The sequence below is a fragment of the Carcharhinus amblyrhynchos genome, chromosome 15, assembly GCF_965287045.1.
Source record: "Carcharhinus amblyrhynchos chromosome 15, sCarAmb.v2.hapA, whole genome shotgun sequence".
Lineage (NCBI taxonomy): Eukaryota > Metazoa > Chordata > Chondrichthyes > Carcharhiniformes > Carcharhinidae > Carcharhinus > Carcharhinus amblyrhynchos.
The window spans coordinates 66,751,695-66,774,922 of NC_137338.1; the positions used below are offsets into that span (position 1 = coordinate 66,751,695).

The 23,228-nt window shown below is 44.0% G+C and overlaps 1 protein-coding gene across 1 annotated transcript in view; it reads left to right on the forward strand.

The window, feature by feature from the left end:
• Positions 1-23,228, forward strand: part of phldb2b (pleckstrin homology-like domain, family B, member 2b) — a 174,621-nt gene that overhangs the window by 64,885 nt on the left and 86,508 nt on the right. Inside the window, exon 6 of the mRNA XM_080204108.1 lies at positions 3,219-3,698. Coding sequence (XP_080060234.1) covers positions 3,219-3,698 — 480 coding nt within the window. The remainder of the gene's footprint in view (positions 1-3,218; positions 3,699-23,228) is intronic.

Below are 23,228 nucleotides of genomic sequence, written 5' to 3' on the forward strand. Positions count from 1 at the left end.
TAATTTCCTTCTTAAGATCCTTCCTATTAGCTGTATACTCTTCTAGATCTCTAACCTTTGTTCAAAGTCTTTGCCAGTTCCTCATTTCCAGATATTAATTCCCCAGTCTCATCCTCTAAATGATTACTTTAGCTACTCTCTTCCTTTCTATACATTTGGAGAAGCATTGTTTTTCTATTTCTTTCCAGTTTGCTCTCATGTTCTAATTTTTTTCTCTTTATTTTGATCTTCCTCTGCGGATTTCTTAAGCTGCAGTCACTTTAAAGATGGGCAGTGAATGTTGGCATAGCCAGTGAAGCTTTCATCCATTGATTAAATAAAAGAGACTTAGGGCTGACTGACCAGCAATTCCCATATTCTACAGTTACAACACATCACCTGTCCACCCAACTTTATTAGATATTGTTTAACTAATTAGGATTTTAGGTTTAAAAAAATCACAATAATTATCTGTGGTTATATGAAGTAGTTTAACTAGTTGAGCTATGAATTTAGTTCTGTATTTACGCCTCTGTAGTATCAGTTTAAAGTATTTCCTCAATTTAGAGAAAAAAATGAAACTGTAAAGTTCACTAACCAATCACCTATGTGCTTATGTAATTTATGCCTCTGGAGCTTGGGTCTCTCCGTCTCATATTCCCTCTCCTGACCCACTCCTTGTTCTGTTAAAGACAAAAGCAGCACCTCTTCCTTCACTGAGTTGCTTTCCTAGTTTTCAAATTCTTGAGTTTAATACTGTGTCAAAGCTGGACTCTGTTGAGCTGGTCTCTATTTACTTAACGTTGATTAGTAGAAGCACCTTCCTTTTTCTTCATCTAGTATCTCGATTTAAGAGAATAAGCTGAGGATTACTTGTCAGAACCAATTTGGAACTCAACTCCTAGAGCGTCCTTTATTGTAGTGTTTGCTGCCATACACTGTATGTGTGCAGTTGCACTATTTGACTTGGTGATGTGGTTGTGAGCGATGGAATAGATGACAGCCAGGAGCAGAGAATAAAATGTTTATGTAGCAGAAAATAAACTCACTGCTGTGTTATTTCTCCTGCTCATAGAATCAATGCAGATAGAAGCCCTTCGGCCCATCGAGTCTGCACCGACCACAAGCCCACCCAGGCCCTATCCCCATTTCCCTACATATTTTACCCACTAATCCCTCTAACCTACATATCTCAGGACACTAAGGGGCAATTTTATCATAGCCAATCAACCTAACCTGCACATTTTTGGACTGTGGGAGGAAACCGGAGCACCTGGAGGAAACCCACACAGACACGAGGAGAATGTGCCAACTCCACATAGACAGTGACCCGAGCCAGGAATCGAAGCCAGGTCCCTGGAGCTGTGAAGCAGCAGTACTAACCAGTGTGCTACCGTGCCACCCGTGTTCTTCAAATAACAGAAGGTGTTTATTAACCTTGCCTCCAAACGTTGCTTTCTCACAAGTTTAGAGGAGTGAGAGGTGACTTGATCGAAGTATATAAGATCCTAAATGGTTTTGACAAGATGGACATTGAAAGGATATTTCCTCTTGTGATTAAGTCCAGAACCAGAGGGCACCCTTTTAAGACAGAGATGAGAATTAATTTTCAGTGAGAGAGTTGTGCGACTTTGGAACTCTATTTCAGAAGGTGGTGGAGGCTGGGACATTGAATGGTTTAAGTTGGAGGAAGATGGTTTGTTGTTGGACAAGGGGATCAAAGGTTATCGGGGGTGGATGGGAACGTGGAACTCAACAGATCAATCGTGACCTTATTGAATGGTGGAGTAGACTGGAGGGGTCGAATGGCCAGTCCTGCTACATGAGTAAAATGTTAGCAACTAAGGACAAGTAACTGATGGAGAAATATGAGATGCTGTAAATGAGTGTTTATAACACAGGGGTTATGGGGAACATCTAACATAGCTCCTGAAAACAGGTCTTGCTTGACAAATATGATTCACTTCATCATACAGTGCAAAGTAGAATGTTTTCACATTAAAAATGAAGAAATATCCTGACACAAAATGCAACAAAATAAATAAGTGACTGATGGATACTTGTCTTCAGGAAATGAGTACTCAGGAATGTTAATAAACAGGAATGTTATTCTTCTAATCAAATTTCATTAAATGAACAAAAATCAGCAATGCTGAAAATATTCAGCAGGTCCTGCAAATGGCGTGATTGGTTTTTCAAGCATGAACAAGTTGGCATCAGCAGCCACCTTGTGTTAGCATGAGACACAATTCCAAAAGAATCGCTACAGTGCAGGAGGTGGCTATTCAGCCCATCAAGTCTGTACCAACTCCCCGAAGGAGCATCCCATCCAGCACTGGTCCTATCCCCGCAACCCCATGCAGCATTGCACATGGCTAATCTACCCAAATTGCCACCTTTGGACTGTGGGAGGAAACCCACGCAGACACGGGGAGAATGTGGAAACTCCACAAACTCAACGTTGTATTACAGCTCAGCAGGCTTCTGAAAACTACTTAAGTTTAAAAACATTGACTTGTTCTCAAGACGGAATCAATATTGGAAAAGCCAGGTCTATTACCACACTGGTCACTTTCGGATGTGTTCGTTGTGGAACTGAGTCAAGTTAAGACTGGTTAAGGATAATCCTTTGCGGAAGGATTAGTGAACTGTTTGGTGTTTGTACTATAATGCACACTCATATTTTCCTCAAATTGCTCACTGCCAGATTTAGTAATTTCTGTTCCATAACTTGCTATGGTAAGATTTGAGGGTATGAGGGGTGGCATAGTGGTTAGCAGTGCTGCCTTGTAGTGCCAGGGAACTGGGTTCGATTCCCAGCTTGGGCCTCTGTTTGTGTGGAGTTTGCATCCTCTCCTGTCTGCGTGGGTTTCCTCTCAGTGCTCCGGTTTCCTCCCACAGTCCAAAGATGTGCGAGTTATTCAGCTAAGCTAAATTAACCCTGGTTTTGGGGTGATTAGCAGGGTAAATATATGGGGTTGGGGAGATAGGGTGGGCTCGATGGACCAAATGGCCTCCTCCTGCACTGTAAGGATTCTGTGACCATTGGCCTTTGAGTCCAATAAGCTAACGGCAGATTTGGGCTAGTTATAGGTATCCAGGGACATGGAGCAAAGGCTGGTAAATGGACTCAAGAGGTTGCCATGAGCTAGTAGGAGAGTAGGCTGGAGGGGCTGAATGAGTTGACCCTAATGTTCATACTTTAATGATTCAGTGACTATTGTGATCTCAATTTGCAGGAACGGCAGCGTTTGGAAACCATTCTGAACCTTTGCTCGGAATACAACAAGACAGGCGACAGCACAGCAGTAGCAGCAGTCAGCAACATTGAGAAGATTGGTGAGCAGCTACAGAAACTGGCTCTGTCGCCAAGCAGAGGGAGCTCGCCACACCGAGAGCCCAATGAGAACAGCTGCAGTGAAATGGAAACAAGAGCTCTGGCTGGAACCTCGCACGGTTCGCCCTCCGCGTTCGACCTGAGCTCGTCGGATCGGAGATCGGCCAGGCACAGCGGCTCCCTGGAGCCCGACAGCTGTGTGGAGTTAAACCGCTCCCACACCGGGAGGTCCTGGCGGCTGTCGACTCCCAGTCCAGCTGAGTGCTCTCTAAAGATTCTGGCTGATTCGCCGTCTCCTCGCCAGCACCATGGCCCTGTAGAGAGATTGTGTCCATTTGGTGACGGTGTGGAGGCTGGGGTCTCTGACGACAGCTGCAACCCGGTGAGTTCTCCTTGATCGATGCACCAGGCTTTTCCCTGGCTCCAGATTCCCACCAGGCCTCTGAGAATCCTGGTATTGAAGGTGTGCATGGACACCTTCCAGTAGTGGGATCATCTTCATACTCCTGGGATGTGAATCTAACCTTCAGCTGTGTGGGTGATAGTGAATGGGAAACACATTTAAACCATCATTATCATGTTTAATAGCAGGGAGAAAGAGACAGGGCCTAGAATAGGTACAAATTGACCATTTCCTGATTGGCATTGTTACTCAAGACCAATTTTACAACCCTTTTTTTTTGAAATAAGGTTTTACAAACAATTTGTTTCAGTTTGAAGCAGTTTAATATCAATTTCCTCTGCTCACCCTCCAAAGAGCTCAGCTGTCTACACTTACAGCTGTCACTTAACACATAGTTGGCCCAATGCACGTTTCATTTGACTGGGTGTTAAGTGACAACGGAGTGTCAAAGAGTAGATGATCTGGTGCCCAAAGACCCTGTAATTTCCATTTGGAATGGTGTGAACTGGCACCAGCTTTCCTAAGCTGTGAACTGTAGATCTTTCCAGCCCAGGAAGGTGCCATTCAGTTCATCAAGTACGAGGTAGCTCTTGACTCAAGCAATCCCTGGATTCTCGCCCCACGTTACAATTTCATCTGCTTTGCATATTCACCTTCACTCTCTTCAAAAGATCCAATGTCCATGAGGCCCAGTATTCCGAACAGTAAGAACAAGTTTTGCCCCAGTTGATGGGTGGAAGAGGGAAATGTGTAAACAAGTTGTATACCAGTGGGAGCAGCAGAGTTGATTTCCACGGGCTACTGTTTGGAATCACCTCGATTAGTAACTCGAGACCTGATGTTGGACTTCAGTGCTACGCAGTGACATCCAACACGAAGAGCTGATGTCTCGCATTGTTTTGTTTTAATTCATTTTGGGACATAGACATCTCTGACTGACCATCCCTAGTTGCCTTTTGGAGGCAGTTGAGAATCAACCATATTGCTGTGGCTCTGGAGTCACATGTAGGCCAGACTGGGTAAGATTTCCTTCCCGAAAGGACATCAATGAACCGGACAGGTTTTTCTGACAATTGACAATGGTTTCACGGTCATCAGTAGATTCTTAATTCCAGATATTATTTATTGAATTCAAATTCCACCGTCTGTCATGGCGGGATTTGAACTTGGGTCCCCAGAAGGTTAGCTGAGTTTCTGGATAAATAATCTAGTGATAATACCACTCGGCCATTGCCTCCTTGTAAACATTCCTTCTGCAACAGTGACTTGGTCACTGCAGGTTTTTAGACTTGAGAAGTTAAGCATAGTTAGGTCTTCAGGTCAATGGTTAGATGGGAGTGTAAGGATTGATAGAATGATTGGTGAACATTTTTCACTCACAATACTTTCCAAACTCGGATATAGAGACATGGAGCCTGGAGATAGCTGAATATTTTCTGCCCCCCTCCAATGGTTAACTTTGTTCCACTTGAACTGACAAAAGCTACTAATAGACACAGAATGAGAAGAACAATTTGCTCAAATAAATTGCTATTAAAGACCCCATGATCTTTTAAAACATGGTCGTCAAAACATTTGTGTCACATGATCATTGAACCGTTTGATGATTGGCTAGAAGCTGACGGTTCTGGGTAAACGTTGAGGTGACTGGTGCTTGTATCACTTCCTGTTAAAGTTCAACTGAAATTATCCAGTTTCCCAGACTTTCCAAATGAACATGATGTTTCAAATCATGCCTGCACTCAGGGACTGTATGTGCTACAGTAGTCAATAAAATGCCATGCTGTTGTTTCAGAAACAGGAGCTTTGTGGTAATTTTGGCAGTTGTCACACAGCGAGCACTGGGGGAGAAATGCCATTGGGATGTGTTGGTAGGCAGATGGGACAGCTGGTGGCTGTTCCATTACGGCATCTGGAAGGAGTGTTTGTGGAGAGGGGGAGAGAATGGCATGGCGCATTAAAGGTATAGAACCTTAGAATCCCTACAGTTCAGAGGGACAACGTTCAGCCCATCAAGTCTACACTGACCCTCCAAAAGAGCATTTTACTCCCCCTCAGTGTTTATACTCAACAAAAACCACCTCCAAACGATTATTGTCAAAAGTGATCAGCAGCATCTTTATTCCAGCTTTCTTTTAATTGCAATTATTTTATTCACCTCAACTACATAGAACATTACAGCGCAGTACAGGCCCTTCGGCCCTTGATGTTGTGCTGACCAGTGGGACCAATCTAATGACCCTCTAACCTAAACTATTCCAATATTATCCATATCCACTGACTATTTGAACGTCCTTAAAGTTGGCGAGTCCACAACTGCTGCAGACAGGGCATTCCACGCCCTTACTACCCTCTGAGTAAAGAATCTACCTCTGACATCCGTCCTATAATTACCACCCCTTCATTTAAAGCTATGTCCGCTCGTGTTAGCCATCACCATCTGAGGAAAAAGGCTCTCACTGTCCACCCTATCCAATCCTCTGATCATCTTGTATGCCTCAATTAGGTCACCTCGTAACCTCCTTCTCTCTAATGAAAATAACCTCAAGTCCCTCAGCCTTTCCTCATAAGACCTTCCCACCATACCAGGCAACATCCTGGTAAACCTCCTCTGCACCCTTTCCAATGCCTCCACATCTTTCTTATAATGCGGCGACCAGAACTGTACACAATACTCCAAGTGCAGCCGCACCAGAGTTTTGTAAAGTTGTAATATGACCTCACGGCTCCGAAATTCAATCTCTCTACCAATAAAAGCTGACACACCGTACGCCTTCTTAACAACCTTATCAACCTGGGTGCCAACTTTCAGGGAGCTATGCACATGTACCCTGAGATCTCTCTGCTTGTCCACACTACTAAGAGTCCTTCCATTAGCCCTATATTCAGTACTCCTGTTATTCTTACTGAAGTGAATCACCTCACACTTTTAACTACTTCCTGTGGCTTTCTGGGTAAGGACATTTCTCCTGAACGGTGATGAAATGAGATCTGAGTGTGACCTCCCCACTGTGCAAACACTGAGTTGAATTTTCCACGTCACAGCAGGGTGGGGTGGGGAGATGGGCAGGTCCGGAAAATGCAGAAGGCCTTTCAGAGATCCATCACTTTTTGGTGGCCTGGAAGATGCAGACAGCAGGAAGGATCCGGAAACTCCGGCCTCTCCACAGTGGCCTTTCATATTTTTAAGAACACCACCTGGGCCCCTCCCTTGGCATCCCCATTCCAAAGGGAAGATTAGAGAAGACCGGAGTTAATACTAATGGCTACAGAGGAGGCTGCTCACACTCACTATTATCTCAGTGACTGAATCAAACACCGAAAGGTGGTTTACTCAGTTGGTACCATCTTTGAGCCAGAGATTCAAACCCCACTCCAATGACTTAAGCACAAAGTAAAAAGTCTGACAACACCAGGTTTTAGTCCAACCTATTTATTTGATAATATACTCACAAGCTTTCGGGGGACACCCTCTTCGTCAGGTGAATGGAGAGTTCTGGCCTCAGACAGAGCATATAAAGCACAGACAGTTCAGAGATTAGAAACTGTCTGTGCTTTATATGCTCTGTCTGAGGCCAGAACTCTCCATTCACCTGACGAAGAGGGTGTCCCCCGAAAGCTTGTGAGTCTATTATCAAATAAATAGGTTGGACTAAAACCTGGTGTTGTCAGACTTTTTACTGTGTTTACGCCAGTCCAACGCCGGCATACCCACATCTTAAGCACAAAGTCCAGGCTGGCATTGCTGTGCAGCACTGAGCGAGTATCTATAATCACTTAATGCCTATCTCAGCTCTCGGTGAGGATAGGTCTGGCAGTGCCAGTCCAAGTCACCGTGGCAGTGCGCTTTTGTCACCTTCAAAGCTACCACAGGAGACACCTACAACCTCACTCAGTAAGAACATACAGATATAGAACATAGAACACTACAGCACAAACAGGCCCTTCGGCCCACAAGTTGCGCCGATCACATCAACACCTATCTATAACCCCCAATCCCATAAAACCCCATATACTCATCCAGAAGTCTTTTAAAAGACCCCAGCGAGTTCGCCTCCACCACCACTGACGGCAGCCGATTCCATTCACTCACCACCCTCTGAGTGAAAAACTTACCCCTAACATCACTTCTGTACTTTCCTCCCCGCACCTTAAATCTGTGTCCTCTCGTAGCGACCATTTCAACCCGGGGAAATAGCCTCTGAGAATCCACCCTATCTATTCCTCTCAACATTTTATAAACCTCTATCAGGTCGCCTCTCAACCTACGTCTCTCCAGGGAAAAGCGACCCAGTTCCCTCAACCTAACTTTATAAGGCATGCCTCCCAGTCCAGGCAACATCCTTGTAAATCTCCTCTGTACCCTTTCAATAGCTTCTACGTCTTTCCTATAGTGAGGCGACCAGAACTGCGCACAGTACTCCAAATGAGGCCTGACAAGGGTCTTATAAAGTTGCAGCATTACCTCCCGACTCCTAAACTCAATCCCTCCATTTATGAAGGCCAGTACACCATACGCCTTCTTGACCACCTATTCCACCTGCGAGGCCGATTTAAGAGTCCTGTGGACCCGGACCCCAAGATCCTTCTGCTCCTCAACACTACCAAGACTCCTGCCCTTGATAGTGTACTCGTTCATCCCGTTGGTTCTGCCAAAATGGACGACTACACATTTATCCGCGTTGAAGTCCATCTGCCACTTCTCCGCCCAGTCCTGCATCCTATTTATGTCCTGCTGCAACTTTTGCCATCCTTCCAGACCATCCACAACACCACTGACCTTCGTGTCATCAGCGAACTTACTTACCCATCCCTCCACTTCCTCATCCAGGTCATTTATGAAAATGACAAACAGCAAGGGTCCTAGAACAGATCCCTGGGGCACTCCACTGGTGACTGACCTCCATTCAGAAAAAGACCCATCCACAACCACTCTCTGCCTTCTGCAGGCAAGCCAGTTCTTGATCCACAAGGCCAAAGGCCCTCGGATCCCATGCCCTCTCACCTTCTCAAGAAGTCTTGCATGGGGGACCTTATCAATGTGGTGTGAAAGAAGCTCTGTGGTTGAGGTGCTACTTGATTCAATGGCCACAAAAGGTCAGGAGTCCTCAAGTGGCCTCACGTCTCCTGAGCGCAAGTCTTTCCTTGTCACCGGAGAAGAAAGATATGCGGAGAAATGAAGGTTGTTCTCCTTGAGCAAAGAGAAGTTTAATAAGAACAACATTGCAATGAAGGGGAAGCTGAGGGATTAGGGAGAAACGGTTTTCATTGGCTAGAAGGTCAGCAACCAGTGGGGGGAGACTTTCAGAGAACTGAGGAAATGAGAATGTTTTTTATTCAGACAGTTATGGTTGAAATGGCAGTGGGAGCAGTTTTATGAGAAACCTTCAAAAAGGGCATTTGATAACTTGTTATAATAAAGGAGAGATTTACAAAGCTATTGGGAAAGAGCATCTGAGTGGCACTGATTGGTTAGTTGTTCTGTATTCCAGCGAATACATCCTAACCTAGACTTTGAATAGTGTGGAGGAGCAGAGGGATCTAGGTGTATGTGTACATAGATCCCTGAAAGTTGGGAATCAAGTAGATAAGGTTGTTAAGAAGGCATACAGTGGCTTGGCGTTTATTGGTAGGGGGATTGAATTTAGGAGTCGTAGCGTTATGTTGCAACTGTACACAACTCTGGTGAGGCCGCACTTGGAGTATTGTGTGCAGTTCTGGTCCCCACATTACAGGAAGGATGTGGAGGCTTTGGAGAGGGTGCAGAGGAGGTTTACCAGGATGTTGCCTGGTATGGAGGGGAGATCCTATGAGGAGAGGCTGAGGGATTTGGGGTTGTTTTCGCTGGAAAGAAGGCGGCTAAGAGGGGATCTTATTGAAACATATAAGATGATTAGAGGTTTAGATAGGGTGGATAGTGATAGCCTTTTTCCTCTGATGGAAAAATCTAGCACGAGGGGGCATGGCTTTAAACTAAGGGGGGGTAGTTATAGGACGGATGTCAGGGGTAGGTTCTTTACCCAGAGGGTGGTGAGGGATTGGAATGCCCTGCCTGCTGCAGTTGTAAATGCGCCTAGTTTGGGGGCATTTAAGAGGTCTGTGGATAGGTTTATGGATGGAAAGGGATTGGTTTAGGTTAGTGGGTCATTGTTGTTGTTTTTTTTTAACTGGTCGGCGCAACATCGTGGGCCGAAGGGCCTGTTCTGCACTGTTATGTTCTATGTTCTATGTAACCAATTTAATCTCTCCTCATTTGTCAGTCCTGCCATCCCAGGAATCAGTCTGGTAAACCTTCTCTGCACTCCCTCCCGAGCAAGAACATCCTTTCTCCAATAAGAAGACCAAAACTGCACAAAATATTCCAGGCGTGGCCTCATGTCACTGTGGCGTCTGCACGTTCTCCTCGTGTCTGCCTGAATTTCCTCCGGATGTTCCGGTTTCCTCCCACAGTCCGAGAGACGTGCTGGTTAGATACATTGGCCGTGCTAAGTTCTCTCTCAGTGTACCCGAACAGGTGCCAGAGTGAGGTGACTAGGGGATTTTCTCAGTAACCCCATTGCAATGTTAATGTAAACCTACTTGTGGCACTAATAAATAAATTTAAAATTTAAACTTAACTTAAACCTAAACCTAAACCAAAGCCCTTGTATAATTGCAGCAAGATATCCCTGCTCCTGTACTCCAATCCTCTCTGTATTAAGGCCAAAATACCATTTGCCTTTTTTTACTGCCTGCTGCACCTGCTTGCTTACCTTCAGTGACTGGTGTGTGAGGGCACTCAGGTCTGGTTGCACATTCCCCTCTCTTAATATATGGCCATTCAGATAGTAATCTTCCTTCTCACTTTTGCTACCAACCTCGCTCTTATACACATTATACTGCATCTGCATTGATTTGCCCATTTACTCAGCTTGTTCAGATCACACTGAAGCATTCCTGCATCCTTCTCACAGCTCTCCCTCCCATCCAGCTTTGTGACATCTGCAAATTTGGAGATGGTACATTTAGTTCCCTCATATAAATCATTAATACATATTGTGAATGGCTGAAGTCCCAGCACTGATCCCTGCAGTGCCTCACTCGTCACTGCCTGCCATTTGGAAAAAGACTCATTTGTACTCTTTGTTTCCTGTCTGCTAACCAGTCTTGTAGCTATCATATAGCCACCCCTGTCCTACCACCTTCACTGGTTTGTGCGCATTTACCCGAGGAATGACTTGGCCTCTTTCCATTTGGACCCTCGGTTTTATATTGTCTCTCCGTCTTCTGCCTATTATTTACACTTCCTCCTTAAAAGCAGCGAATATGCCATTGTGTGGATGGCTGAGATATTTGTGTACTGACACCATACTCAGAAAGGGATGCAGTCCGGAAGGAAGAATGGGATTGTAGTGGATCTAAAACAAGCTAAAATATGATACAGCATGGTCAGGGAACAGCATCTGGAGCACTCTGCCTGTGGGCTGGACAAGTGTGACATGATGCAAATGATTCAGTGCTGACAGCTGTAGCCATTCATATTGTCTTAAAAAAGGAAGGAGCATGACACAGTCCGGTGAGATTTCCACATCAGCTCTATCCCGGGTGTTGTTTTATACTCACGGTGATATTCCTCACTGCTGCTGCAGAGCTGGTGGAGCCAGTAACTCAGCACTGCTCCTTTCACGAGAGATGTGCAGTTTTCTAATCGAGTCAGTGAGAAACTCGATGGTTCAAGTCACGGGAATGAAAACGGGAGGAGGAGTTTGGGGCAGATGTTGTTAAAAATGTGCCTGACCTGAACGGGCTGTGAAGTGCAAGGACTCGTGCGCATCAGGGGGCATTTCCTGTGGGGAGGAGGGAAGCTGTGGCAAGGTGCGCGATGGTGGCTGTTCCCCAGCCTGTCAGGAGGGACACTTGCTGAGGAGATGTGTCACCCCCAAGCTGTGATACAGAAGCCCCGCTCAGCGCACTCCGCTTTACTGTCTACGCACATCAAGAAACCATACAGCAAAGTGTTAGAGATACAGTGGGCCCCGAGAAGGGCAAAGAAGCAGTTTCAGATGAGATTCAGAAAGAGATCAAATACAATTACTGTACACAGTGAATGGGGAAATCAGATAGAAGTAGTGTACACAGTGAATCGAAAGATCAGATTGAATTACATCACATAAAGTGAATGGAGATGTCAGATAGAATTTGAGTACACTGGGGAGATCAGATGGAATACTGTACACAGTGAATGGAGAGATCAAATAGAATTACTGTACGCAGTGGATGGAGAGATCAGAATTACTGTACACAGTGAAAGGAGCAATCAGGTAGAATTCCTGTCCAGCGTGAATGGGGAGATCAAATAGAATTCACTGAATTGGGAGATCGCACTATTCACTGAATTGGGAGATTGGATTGAATTACTGTTCACACTGAATGGAGAGATCAGATGAAATTACTGTACACACAGTGAAGGGAGAGATCGGATAGAATTAGTGTACACAGTGAATGGAGAGGTCAGATAGAATTATTGCACATGCTGAATGGGGAGATCACATAGAATTACAGTACACAGAGTGAAAGGGGAGGTAAGATAGAATTATTGTACGGAGTGAATGGAGCGATCGGAATTACTGTACACGGTGAATGAAGAAATCCAATAGAATTCCTGTACACAATGAATGGAGAGATCAGATAAAATTACTGTACCCAGTGAATGGAGAGTTTGGATTGAATTACAGCACACAGAGACAGAATTACTTTACACAGAATGGAGAGATCAGATCAAATTACAGTACAGAGTGAGGGGAGACATGGGTAGAATTAGTGTACACTGTGAATAGAGAGGTTAGTTAGAATTGCTACACACATAATGAATGGAGAGATAGGATAGAATTAGTGTACACTGTGAATTGAGAGATTGGGATCAAAGGTTATGAGAAAAAAAAACTGAATTAGGCTATTGAGTTGGATGCTCAGCCATTATCGTAATGAATGGTGGAGCAGGCCTGAAGGGGCCTCTCCAGGCCTCTTCCTGTGCCTATCATCTGTGTTTGTATCTCTCCGTTCACTGTGTGTACACTGTGAGAAATCAAATGGAATTACTGTACACACAGTGAATGGAGAGATCAAATGGGATTACTGTACATAGTGAATGGGGAGATCAGAGAGAATTAGTGTACAGAGAGTAAATGGAGAAATCATAGAATTACTGCGTGAATTTGGAGATCACATAAAATTACTATACACAGTGAATGGAGAGATCAGATGGAATTACTGTACACAATGTAGCCAAAGATCAGATGAAATTACTGTGTACAGTGATTGGAGAGATTGGATAGAATTACTGCCCATACAGTGAATGGCAAGATCAGGTAGAATTACTCTACATTGTGACTGGAGAGATCAGGCGTAATTGTTGTACACAGTGGTGAGATCTCTTAGAATTACTCTACATTGTGACTGGAGAGATCAGGCGTAATTGTTGTACACAGTGGTGAGATCTCTTAGAATTACTGTACACAAAGTGAATGCAGAGATCAAATACAATTACTGTACACATTGTGAATGGACAGATCAGACAACATTATTGTGCACACAGTGAATGGATAGATCAAATAGAGTTACTGTACACAGTAAATGGGGAGATCAGAGAATTACTGTACACACAGTGAATGGCGAAATCAGACAAGTTGTGTACATAGTGAATCGAAAGATCTGATAGAATTATATTACACATAGTGAATGGAGAAATTGGATAGTATTACTGTACACAGTGATTGCAGAGATCAAATATAATTAGTGTACACAGTGAATGGAGAGATCAGACAGAATTACTGTACACAGTGAATTGGGAGATCAGTTAAAGTTACAGTACCCAGTGAATTGAGATTGGATTGAATTACAGTACACATAAATGAAGAGACAAATTACTGTACACAGTGAATGGAGAGATCAGTTCAAATTACTGTACACTCTGGGGAGATCACATAGAATTACTGTACACACAGTAAAAGGAGAGATCAGAGAATTACTGTACACAGTGAATGGAGAGATTGGATTGAATTACTGTAAGCACAGTGGATGGAGAGATCAAATAAAATTACTGTACCAGTGAATGGGGAGATCAGATAGAATTATTGTACACACAGTGAATAGAGAGCACAAAGAAAATTACAGCACAGGAACAGGCCCTCCAAACCCACACCAACCATGCTACCTGGCTGAACTAAAACCTCTACCCTTCTGGGGACCATATCCCTCTATTCCCATATTAATCATATATTTGTCAAGATGCCCCTTAAAAGTCACTATTTTATCTGCTTCCACTATCTCCATTGGCAACAGTTCCAGGCACCCACCATCTGTCTCGAAGATCTCCTTTAAACCTTGCCCCTTGCATCTTAAACCTGTGCCCCCTAGTAATTGACTCTTCTATCCTGGGAAAAAGCTTCTGACTATCCACTTTATCTATGCCTCTCGTAATCTTGTAGACTTCTATCAGGTCGCCCTTCAACCTCTGTCATTCCAATGAGAACAAACCAAGTTTCTCCAACCTCTCTTCAAAGCTAATGCCCTCCATACCTGGCAACATCCTGGTAAATCTTTTCTGTGCCCTCTCCAAAGCCTCCACACCCTTCTGGTAAGTATGGCGACCAGAATTGAACGCGATATTCCGAATGCAGCCTAACTAAGGTTCTATAAAGCTGCAACATGACTTGCCAATTTTTAAACGCAATGCCCCAGCTGATGAAAGCAAGCATGCCATATGCCTTCTTGACTACCTTCTCCACTTACATTGCCACTTGCAGTGACCTGTGTACCCCTACACCCAGGTCCCTTTGCCTATCAATACTCTTAAAGGTTCTGCCATGTACTGTACATTTCCTATCTGTATTAGACTTTTCAAAATGCATTACCTCTCATTTGTCCGGATTAAACTCCATCTGCCATCTCTCCACCCAAGCCTCCAACTGATCTATATCCTGCTGTATCCTCTGATTGTTCTCATTGCTATCTGCAAATCCACCAACCAAGTCCGCAAACTTACTAGTCAAACCAGTTACATTTTCCTCCAAATCATTTTTATATACTACAAACAGCGAAGGTCTCAGCACTGATTCCTGAGGAATGTCACTTGTCACAGCCCTCCATTCACAAACGCTTCCACTGCTACCCCTCTGTCTTCTTTGACCGAGCCAGTTTTGTAACCACTTTGCTAGCTCAGCTCTGATCCCATGAGACTTCACCTGCACCATGAGGGACCTTGTCAAAGGCCTTACTGAAGTCCATGTAGACAACATTCACTGCTCTGCCCTCATCAATCATCTTTGTCAATTCCTTGAAAAACTTGATCAAGTTCGTGAGACACAACCTTCCCTTCACAAAACCATGTTGCCTCTCACTAATACATCCACTTATTTCCAAATGAGAATAAATCCTGTCCTGAAGAATCCTCTCCAATAATTTCCCTACCACTGATGTAAGGCTCACTGCCCTGTAATTACCAGGATTATTCTTGCTACCCTCCTTAAACAAAGGAACAACATTGGCTATTCTCCAATCCTCTGGGACCTCCTCTGTGTAATCCAGTGTCCTCCACTGAAATCCCACTTACCTGATGAAGGGGCAGCACTCTGAAAGCGAGTGGCTTGTGCTACCAAATAAACCTGTTGGACTTTAACCTGATGTTGTGAGACTTCTTATTGTGTGTACCTCCCCTGTAACCAGTGAGGATACAAAGATTTCTCTCAAGACCCCAGCAATTTCCTCCCTTGCCGCTTGAGTATTCTGGGGTATATCCCATCAGGCCATGGGGACTTGTCTACCTTAACGTTTTTCAAGAACTCCAATACCACCTTTTTGATCCGAACATGACTCAAACCATCTACACACTCTGTGCCAGAGTCATCATCCACCAAGCCTTTCTCTTTGGCGAATACTGACGCAAAGTACTCATTTAATACTTCACCCACTTCATCTGACTCCACGCAGAGATTCTCTCCCCGAGAGATCAGATAGAATTACTGTACACACAGTGAATGGCAAGATCAGATAGAATTACTGTACATTGTGACTGGAGAGACCAGATGTAATTGCTGCACACAGTAAATGGAGAGATCTCTTAGAATTATTGCACACAGAGCGAATGGAGAGATCAGATTGAATCAATGTACACAGAGTGAATGGAGAGATCAGACAGAATTACTGTATACAGTGAATGGGGAGATCAGACAGAATTACTGTATACAGTGAATGGAGAGATCAGACAGAATTACTGTATACAGTGAATGGGGAGATCAGGTAGAATTACTGTACACAGTGAATGGAAGGATCAGATAGAGTTACTGTACACTGAATTGGGAGATTGGATAGAATTACTGTACACAGTAAATGGATCAGATAGAATTACTGTTCTCTGAATTGAGAGAGCGGATAGAATTACTGCACACAGTAAATGGAGAGATCCAACAGAATTACTGTTCTCTGAATGGGTAGGTCAGATAGAATTAGTGTACACATAGGAAATGGAGAGATCAGGTAGAATTACTGTACACTGGGAATGGAGAGATCAGATTGATTTACTGTACACAGTGAATGGAGAGATCGGACAGAATATTATATACAGTGAATGGGGAGATCAGATGGAATTGCTTTATACACAGTGGATGGGAGATCAGATAGAATTATTGTACAGATGACATAGAGATGAGATTGAATACGTGTACACAGTTAATAGAGAGATCAGGTGGAATTACTATAAACAGTGAATGGAAAGATCGCATAGAATTACCGTACACACAGTGAATTGAGAGATTGGGAAGATATTCCCAATGGTGGCAGATATCAGAACCAGGAGTCACAGTCTGAATTTTCAGGGTAGACCATTTGCGACAGAGGTGAGGAGACATTTGTTCCCCCAAAGACTGGTGAACCTGTGGAATTCATTACCACAGGATGTTATTGATGCCAAAACATTGAATGTATTGAAGAGGCGGCTGGAGAGAGCACTTGGTGCAAATGGGATCAAAGATAATGGGGGAAAAGCAGGATTAGGCTACTGAGTTGGAGGGTCAGCCATGATCGTAATGAATGGCGAAGCAGGCTTGAAGAGGCAAATTGCCTCCACATACTCCTACCTTCTGTTCCTATCAGATAGAATTCCTGTACACACAATGAGTGGAGAGAGCAGCAAGATTTACTGTACACAGTGAATGGAGAGATCAGATAGAATTACTATACATAGTGACTGGAGAGATCTGACATAATTGCTGTACACAGTGACTGGAGAGATCTCTTAGAATTACTGTACACAGTGAATGGAGAGATCAGACATAATTACTGTACACAGTGAATGGAGAGATCAGATTGAATCAATGTGCACAAAGAGAATGCAGAGGTCAAATAGAATTATTGTACACAGTAAATGGAGAAATGAGACAGAAATAGTGTACACAATGAATGGAAAAATCAGATTGAAATATATTACACACAGTGACTGGAGAGATCAGATAAAATTACAATACACACAGTGAATCGAGACATCAGATAGAAATACTGTCCACATGAATGGTGAGATCAGATACAAATATGTACACAGTGACTGGAGGGATCTGATACAATTACTGTACACAGTGAATGGGGAGATCAGATAAAATTACTGTGTACACAGTGAATTGAGAGATTGGAATCAAAGATTATGGGGAGAAGCGGATTAGGCTTTTGAGTTGGATGATCAGCCATGATTGTAATGAATGGCGGACCAGGCCTGAAGGGCCAAATAGCCTCCTCCTGGTCCTATCATCTGTGTTTCTATTAGATAGAATTCCTGTACATACAGTGAATGCAGACATCAGATTGAATTACTGCACTGATGAATGGAGAGATCGGATAGAACACACAGTAAACGGAGAGATCTGGTGGACTTAATGCAGTCACAGTGAATGAGAAATCAGATAGAATTATTGTACACAAGTGACTGTCTACAGTTAATAGAAAAATCAGATGGAATCACTGTAAAAAGTGAATGGAGATCGGATAGAATTACTGCACTGAATGGAGAGACAGATGGAATTACCGTACACAGAACGGAAACATCAGATAGAATTACTGGACCCAGTGAATAGAGAGATCAGATTGAGTTACTGTACACAGTGAATAGAGGGACAGAGGGAATTACTGAACACAGTGAAGGAAGAGATCAAATGAATTTACTGTATATCGGATTGAGAGTTTGGGATCAAAGGTTATGGGGAGAAGTAGGATTAGACTATTGAGTTGGATGATCAGCCATTATCACAATGAATGGCGGACCGGGCTCGAAGGGGCAAATAGCCTCCTGCTGCTCCAATCTTCTGTGTTTCTATCAGATAGAATTCCTGTACACACAGTGAATGGAGAGATCAGAAAGATTTACTGTACACACAAAGGATGGAGAGATCAAATAGACTTACTATAAACACAGTGAATGGAGAGATCGAATAGAATTACTATACTTCACTCAAAGGGTGGTGAATCTCTGGAATTCTCTGCCCGTTGAAGTGGTGGAGGCTGCCTCGCTAAATATTTTTAAGATGCAGGTTGATAGGTTTTTAATAGGCAAGGGGATTACGGGTTATGGAGAGAGGGCAGGAATGTGGAACTGAGCCACGACAGATCAGCCATGATCTTATTGAATGGCGGGGCAGGCTCGAGGGGCTAGATGGCCTACTCCTGCTCCTATTTCTTATGTTCTTATAAACACAGTGAATGGAGAGATTATAAATAGGATTACTGTACACAATGGGCGGCTGCAGCACAGTGGTTGGGCGGCATGGTGACATAGGCACTGCTGCCTCACAACTCCAGGGACCTGGGTTCAATTCCTGGCATGGGTCGCTGTCTGTGTGGAGTTTGCACATTCCCCCCGTGTCTGCATGGGTTTCCTCCGGGTACTCCGGTTTCCTCCCACAGTCCAAAGATGTGTGGGTTAGGTTGATTGGCCGTGCTAAATTGCCCGCAGTGTCCTGGGATGTGTATGTCAGACGGATTAGCAGGGTAAATGTGTGGGGTTGTGGGGATAGGGCCTGGGGTGGGATTGTTGTCGATGCAAACTTGATGGGCTGAATGGGCCTCCTTCTGCACTGTATAGTTTCTAAGATTTTATGACAGTGAATGGGGGGATCAGGTGGAATTTCTGCACACAGTGAACTGAGCAATCGAATCGAATAGAATAGCACACTGGGAATGGGGAGATCGGATGGAATTACGGTACACACTGGGAATGGGGAGATCAGATAGAATTACTGTGCACACTGGGAATGGGGAGATCAGATAGAATTACTGTGCACACCGGGAATGGGGAGATCGGATAGAATTAGTGTACGCACTGGGAATGGGGAGATCAGATAGAATTACTGTACACACTAGGAATGGGGAGATCGGATAGAATTTCTGTACACTGAATGAAGAGATCAAATTACTGTACACAGTGAATGGAGAGATCTGTTAGAATTTCTGTACTACTGTACACACAGTGAATGGTGAGATCGGATAGAATTATTGTACACACCGGGAATGGAGAGATTGGATAGAATTAGTGTACACACAGTGAATGGAGAGATCAAATAGTATTTCTGTACACAGTGATTGGAGATATCAGATAGAATTACTGTACACTGGAGTGATCGGGTAGAATTACTGCACACAGTGAATGGAAAGATTGAATAGAATTACTGTACACATAGTGAATTGAGATATTCCCAATGGTGGGGCAGTCCAGAACCAGGGGTCACAGTCTGAGTTTTCAGGGTACGTTTGGGACGGAGGTGAGGAGAGATTTGTTCGCCCAGAGAGTGGTGAGCCTGTGGAACTCATTACTATAAGTAGTAGTTGCTGCCAAAACATCAAATGTAATCAAGAGGCGGCTGGATATAGCACTTAGGGTGAATGGGGTCAAAGGTTATTGGGAAAAGGCAGAATTAGGCTATTGAGTTGGATGGTCAGCCATGGTCATAATGAATGGCGGAGCAGAATCGAAGGGCCAAATGGCCTCCTCCTGCTTCTATCTTCTTTTTGATTTCATTTCATTTATTATTCTCACATGTATTAACATATAGTGAAAAGTATTGTTTCCTGCGCACTATACAGACAAAGCATACCTTTCTTAGAGAAGGAAACGAGAGAGTGCAGAATGTAGTGTTAGGGTCTAGCAAAAGATCAACTTAATAAACTAAGTCCATTGAAAAGTCTGACAACAGCAGGGAAGAAGCTGTTCTTGACTCGGTTGGTACATGACTTCAGACTTTTGTATCTTTTTCCCAACGGAGGAAGGTGGAAGAGAGAATGTCTGGAGTGCGTGGGGTCCGTAATTACACTGGCTGCTTTGCTGAGGCAGCGGGAGGTTTAATCAGAGTCAATGGATGGGAGGCCGGTTTGTATGGTGGATTGGGCTACATTTTGTGAGCTACAAAAACCTTTTGTGGTCTTGGGCAGAGCAGGAGCCATACTAAGCTGTGATACAACCAGGAAGAATCCTCTCTATGGTACATCTGTAAAAGTTGGTGAGAGTCGTAGCTGACATGTGAAATTTCCTTTGTCTTCCGAGAAAGTAGAGGCATTGGTGGGCTTTCTTAACTATAGTGTCGGCATGGGGGGTTCAGGAGAGGTTGTTGATGATCTGGACACCTAAAAACTTGAAGCTCTCGACCCTTTCTACTTCGTCCCCATTGATGTAAACAAGGGCATGTTCTCCTTTACACTTCCTGAAGTTGATGACAATCTCCTTCGTTTTGTTGACATTCAGGGAGAGATTATTGTTGCCGCACCAGTTCACCAGATTCTCTATCTCATTCCTGTACTCTGTCTCATCACTGTTTGAGATCCAACCTACTACGATGGTGTCGTCAGCAAACTTGAAAATTGAATTGGAGAGGAATTTGGCCACACAGTCATAGGTGTATAAGGAATATAGTAGCACGCTGAGGACACAACCTTGTAGGGCACCGGTGCTGAGAATGATTGTGGAGGAGGTGTTGTTGCCTGTCCTTACTGATTGTGGCCTGTGAGTTAGGAAGTTCAGGATCCAGTCGCAGAGGGAGGTGCCAAGCCCAGGCCATGGAGTTTGTGTTTCTATGTTGGAATTCCTGTTCACACTGAATGGAGAGATCAGAAAGACTTACTGTACACAGTGATTGGAGAGATCAGAAAGATTTACTGTACGCAGTGAATGGAGAGATCAGAAAGATTTACTGTACGCAGTGAATGGAGAGATCAGAAAGATTTACTGTACGCAGTGATTGGAGAGATCAGAAAGATTTACTGTATGCAGTGAATGGAGAGATCAGAAAGATTTACTGTACATACTGAATAGAGAGATCAGATAGCATTACCGTACACGGTGAACGGAGAGATCAAATACAATTTCGATACACACAGTGAATAGAGAGATCGGATAGAATTACTGTACACAGGTAATGGAGAGGTCAGAGAATTATTACGCACAGTGAACGGACAGAATCAGGGGATCGGAACATTAGGTCAGCAAGCGTAGAGACTGGGGATGAGCATGGGGCCAAGACAAGGCTACCTAAGAGGAAAAGCAATCTGGGGGAGGGTGAACTCAGTGGGCCTGGAGGTCTTAAGTGCATCTGCTTCAATGCAAGGAGCGTAACAGGCAAGATGAACTTAAAACCTTAATGCATGCGCGAACTTGGATGTGGTTGCAATGACAGAGACTTGGTTAAAAGGAGGACAGGACTGGCAGCTGAATATTCCAGGGTAGAAATGTTTTGGGTGAGACAGAGGAGGGGCTAGAAGAGGTGGAGGAGTAGCTGGTTCGGGAGCAGATTACAGCAGTACAGAGGGCAGACAATTTGGAAGGATCATTTTACAAGACACTGTGGATAGAGCTCAGAAACAGGAAGGATCATGTAACGAGACAATGTGGGTAGGGTGCAGTCACTACGCTGGGGGTATACTACAGGCCTCCCAACAGCCCATGGGAAGTTGAGGAATGGATATGTAAAGAGATTTTAGACAGGTGTAGAAAAAAATAGGGATGTTGTAGTGGGAGACTTTAATTTCCCTCATATAGACTGGAAATCCCTTAGGGTTGGGGGTCCAGACAGGAAAGAATTTGTAAAATGTGTCCAGGAAGGTTCTTTGGAACAATATGTTGATAGACCAACTAGAGAGGGGGCTATACTGGACCCAGTACTGGGGAATGAGCCCAGTCAGGTCATCAAAGTTTCAGTGGGGGAACATGTGGCAAACAGTGACCACAATTCTGTAAACTTTCGAATAATCATGGAAGAGGATGAGTGTTGTCCTATGGGTAAGGTGCTGAATTGGGGGAAGGCTAACTACAGCTGGATTAGGCAGGATTTGGTGGCTGTTGATTGGGAGAGGCTGTTTGAGGGTAAATCCACATCTGGCATGTGGGAGTCTTTTAAGGAACAGTTGATAGTAGTGTTGGACAGGCATGTGCCTGTGAAAAGGAAGGACAGGAAAGGTAGGATTCGAGAGACGTGGATAACCGGGGAAATTGTGGGTCTAATCAAAAAGAAAAAAGAGGCATACATAAGGTCCAGGCAGCTAAAAACAGATGAAGCGACGGAGGAATACAGAGAAAGTAGAAAAGAACTCGAGCAGAGAGTTAGAAGGGAAAAAGAGGTCATGAAATGTTCTTGGCAGTCAGGACTAAAGAGAATCCCAAAGCATTTTATACATACGTTTGGAACAAGAGGGTTGGCAAAGAGTTGGACCTCTCAAGAACAAAGGAGGGGAATTATGCTTAGAACCCAAGGAAGTAGGTGAGATCCTAAATGAATACTCTGTATTAGTATTTACAAAGGAGAGGGGCACATTGATTGGTAGTGTCTCAGAGGGATGTGTAGACCCGTTAGAACAAATCACAATTACAAGGGAGGAAGTGTTAGGTGTTTTAGGAAGCATTAAGGTCAACAAACTCCCAGGGCCAGATGGCATCTGTCTTAGATTACTGAGAGAGACAAGAGATGAAATTGCTGGGCCTCTAACAGAAATCTTTGTTTCTTCATTGGACACAGGTGAGATCCCAAAGGATTGGAGGATAGCAAATGTGGTCCCATTATTTAAGAAGAATAGCAAGGATAACCCGGGTAATTATAGGCCAGTGAGCTTGATGCCCATGGTAGGGAAATTGTTGGAGAAGATTCTTAGAGAGAGGATCGATACACATTTAGAACTGAATAGTCTCGTTAGCAATAGACAACATGGTTTTGTACGAGGGAAGTCATGCCTCACAAATTTAGTTGAGTTTTTTGAGGAGGTGACAAAAATGATTGACAAGGGAAGGGCCGTGGATGTTGTCTACATGGATTTTAGTAAAGCAGTTGACGAGGTCCCTCGTGGCAGACTGGTGCAAAAGGTTAAATCTCACAGAATCAAAGGTGAACTAGCTAGATGGGTACAGAACTGGCTCGGCCATAGAAAATAGAGGGTAGCAGTGGAGGGGCCTTTTTCTGATTGGAGGTCTGTGACTAGTGGTGTTCACAGTAAAAAGTCTGACAACACCAG